This window comes from Penaeus monodon, chromosome 12, assembly GCF_015228065.2.
Source record: "Penaeus monodon isolate SGIC_2016 chromosome 12, NSTDA_Pmon_1, whole genome shotgun sequence".
NCBI classification, from domain to species: domain Eukaryota; kingdom Metazoa; phylum Arthropoda; class Malacostraca; order Decapoda; family Penaeidae; genus Penaeus; species Penaeus monodon.
In genome coordinates this window covers 5,765,945-5,768,478 of record NC_051397.1, presented here as the reverse complement: position 1 = coordinate 5,768,478, position 2,534 = coordinate 5,765,945, and the positions used below count along the sequence as shown (strand labels likewise).

At 35.9% G+C, this 2,534-nt stretch overlaps 1 protein-coding gene across 1 annotated transcript in view; it reads left to right on the top strand.

The window, feature by feature from the left end:
- The window catches only part of LOC119579599, a gene marked incomplete at its 5' end in the record, with an annotated part of 5,843 nt that extends 4,045 nt beyond the window's left edge, over positions 1 to 1,798 (top strand). Inside the window, 2 exons of the mRNA XM_037927521.1 lie at positions 777 to 848; positions 1,787 to 1,798. Of these exons, the coding sequence (XP_037783449.1) occupies positions 777 to 848; positions 1,787 to 1,798 (84 nt within the window). The remainder of the gene's footprint in view (positions 1 to 776; positions 849 to 1,786) is intronic.
- Positions 1,799 to 2,534: the final 736 nt, after the last annotated feature.

Sequence of the window (2,534 nt, the reverse complement as noted above, 5' to 3'; positions counted from 1 at the left end):
ATTAGGGAAGGGATGGGGATGGGGGACAGAGAGGGATGGCGAGAGATGGGAAAGATAGGGAGAGAGGAAAGGAAGGATAGAGGAGGAATAAGGATGGGAGACAGAAAGGGATGGATAGAAATGGGAAAGATAGGGAGAGAGGAAAGGAAGGATAGAGGAGGGATAGGAATGGGGAGAGATGGGGAGGGATGGGGAAGGATAGGGAAAAAATGATAGGAAGGATAAAGTGCATAGAATGAAGAGGAAGGATAATGAGGATAGGGGAACGATAGGGATGGGGAGAGTATGAAAGAATGGATAGGAATAGGAAATATAGAGAACAGAATGGATAGGAAGAATAGAAATAGGGAAGAGGAAGGATAGGAATAGAAACGATGTGAATAGAGTGGAGAGGAATAGGAAGGAGAGGGAATAGGATAGATGAGACTAAGAATAGGAGGAACAGGAAGAGAATAATAAGAAAGAGGAAGGATAGAAAGGTTAGAAATGGGGTGGGTAAGAACAAGAAGGAATATGAAGGATAGAAAGAGAGAAAGGATAGGTATAAGAAAGAATAGGATTAGAATAGGAAGGATAGGAATAGGAAGGAATAGAATAGAAGGGAATTGGAAGGATAGAAAGGATAAGAAAGGACAGAAATAAGGATAGGAATAAGGATAGGAAGGAGAGAAATAGCGTGGGATAGAGAGAATTACGAAAGATAGGATTATGGAGGAATAGGAGGAGTATTGAACAAGAAAACAGAAGAAGGAGATGAAGAAGAATAAGAGAGATGGAGGAGAAAGCAGAAGACGAGGAGAAAGAAGTACGAGAAAGAACAGAGTGAAGAAAAAAAGGAAAGAAAAGGGAAGAGAGAAAAGGAGAAGAAAGAAAAAAAAGGAAGTAAATAAAGAAAATATGTGAAAGTAATTTTGATTTTTGGAAGCTCTTTTATTTTTTAAAATTTTTTGTCAATTTCTTCCATTTACTAAGAATTGGATTATCTCTATAAACTAATGAAAATATATATAATTTGAAATATGTGAAACTGTCTGTAAATATTTCAAAATTTGTAAAATCTGTAGGTTTTTAAACATCTGTAAAAATATGTAAAAAATGCTAAATAAATGAAGCTGTAAAAAAGTGTTTGAATATTTATATCTGTATTTAATCTGTGAAAATAAATCTCGAAATCGTTTAGCTCGTAAAACTAAAGAAAAATAAGATATTCAAGTATTCACTATTTAACATGTGAGTCTGTAGACATCTCAAAATCTTTAATTCTTGAAAAACAACAAGAAAACAACAACAACAATAACAACAATAACAATAATAACAATAATAATAATAACAACAATAACAACAATAACAACAATAACAACAATAACAACAAGAACAACAAGAACAACAAGAACAACAACAACAACAACAATAACAACAACAACAACAACAAAGATCTATGTTAACGCACATGTTTGTAATCCCAAACATATTCTTTTTTTATTCTCTCTCTCTCCCCAATTTGTCAACCACAAACTCTCGGTTACAACAAAAACTGCAGTTATGATAGCAATAGTGTTATATTGAAAGCTAATGACCAATATATTAAAAATTTCCTTTTAAAAATATCATTTTTTTTTTTAAGTGCATTGTTGGATGGATGGATATATTTTTTTTCAAAGTCTGTCACTTAGCTGAAAATTAATTATAACTTTAGATATCAATGCATCACGGATTTTCTAAAGACTGTTTGTCAGCTGGATATTAATTATAACTTCAGATATCAATACAGTGATATATTTCACAGGCTAATGTTTAGAAATTAAGGAGAATTTGAATGAAGGCTTGGAGAATGAATGAAAGAAAAAGAAGAAGAAGAAGAAGAAGAAGAAGAAAAAGAGATAAGAAAAGCCATCTCAGTTTTTTTATTCATTTTCATCCTTATTATTATTATTATTATTATTATTATTATTATTATATTTTCCCTTTCGTTTTGTAAAGGAGGTGAAGGAACATTGACGTTATATAGGGAGCGTAGCGAAGAGGGATGGCGAGGGAAGAAAAATGATTCCTTGGCCTGAATCTTCGCATACAATGGTATCTATTTTTAGCTTAGTCCCCCTTTGCCTCTCTCTTGTCTCTCCCCCCACCCCCCTCTCCCTTCCCCCTCCTCTCTCGCCTCTCGTTTTCCTTTGGGGTTTTGCCAAAGAGGGGGGAAAATTTGCTATACGTTTTTTTTGGCTCTTTTGTTTTTAAACATTTCTCTAGCTTTTTGTTTATCAATCTTCCCCTCTCTCGTTCCCCTCTCCTTCCTCTCCCCCTCATTCTTTCCCTAGTCCCTCTCTCTCCCCCCCCCTCTCTCGCTTCATTGGCCTCTCTGTCTCTTTCCCTTTCTCTCTCTCTCTCTCTCTCTCTCTCTCACATACTCTCTCTCTCCCTCTCTCTCTCTCTCTCTCTCTCTCTCTCTCTTTCTCTTTCTCTCTCTCTCTCCCAACCCCGTCTCCTCTCTTTACCTCCCTTCCTTCCTCTCCATCCCTCCCCCTCCTCCCTCTTCG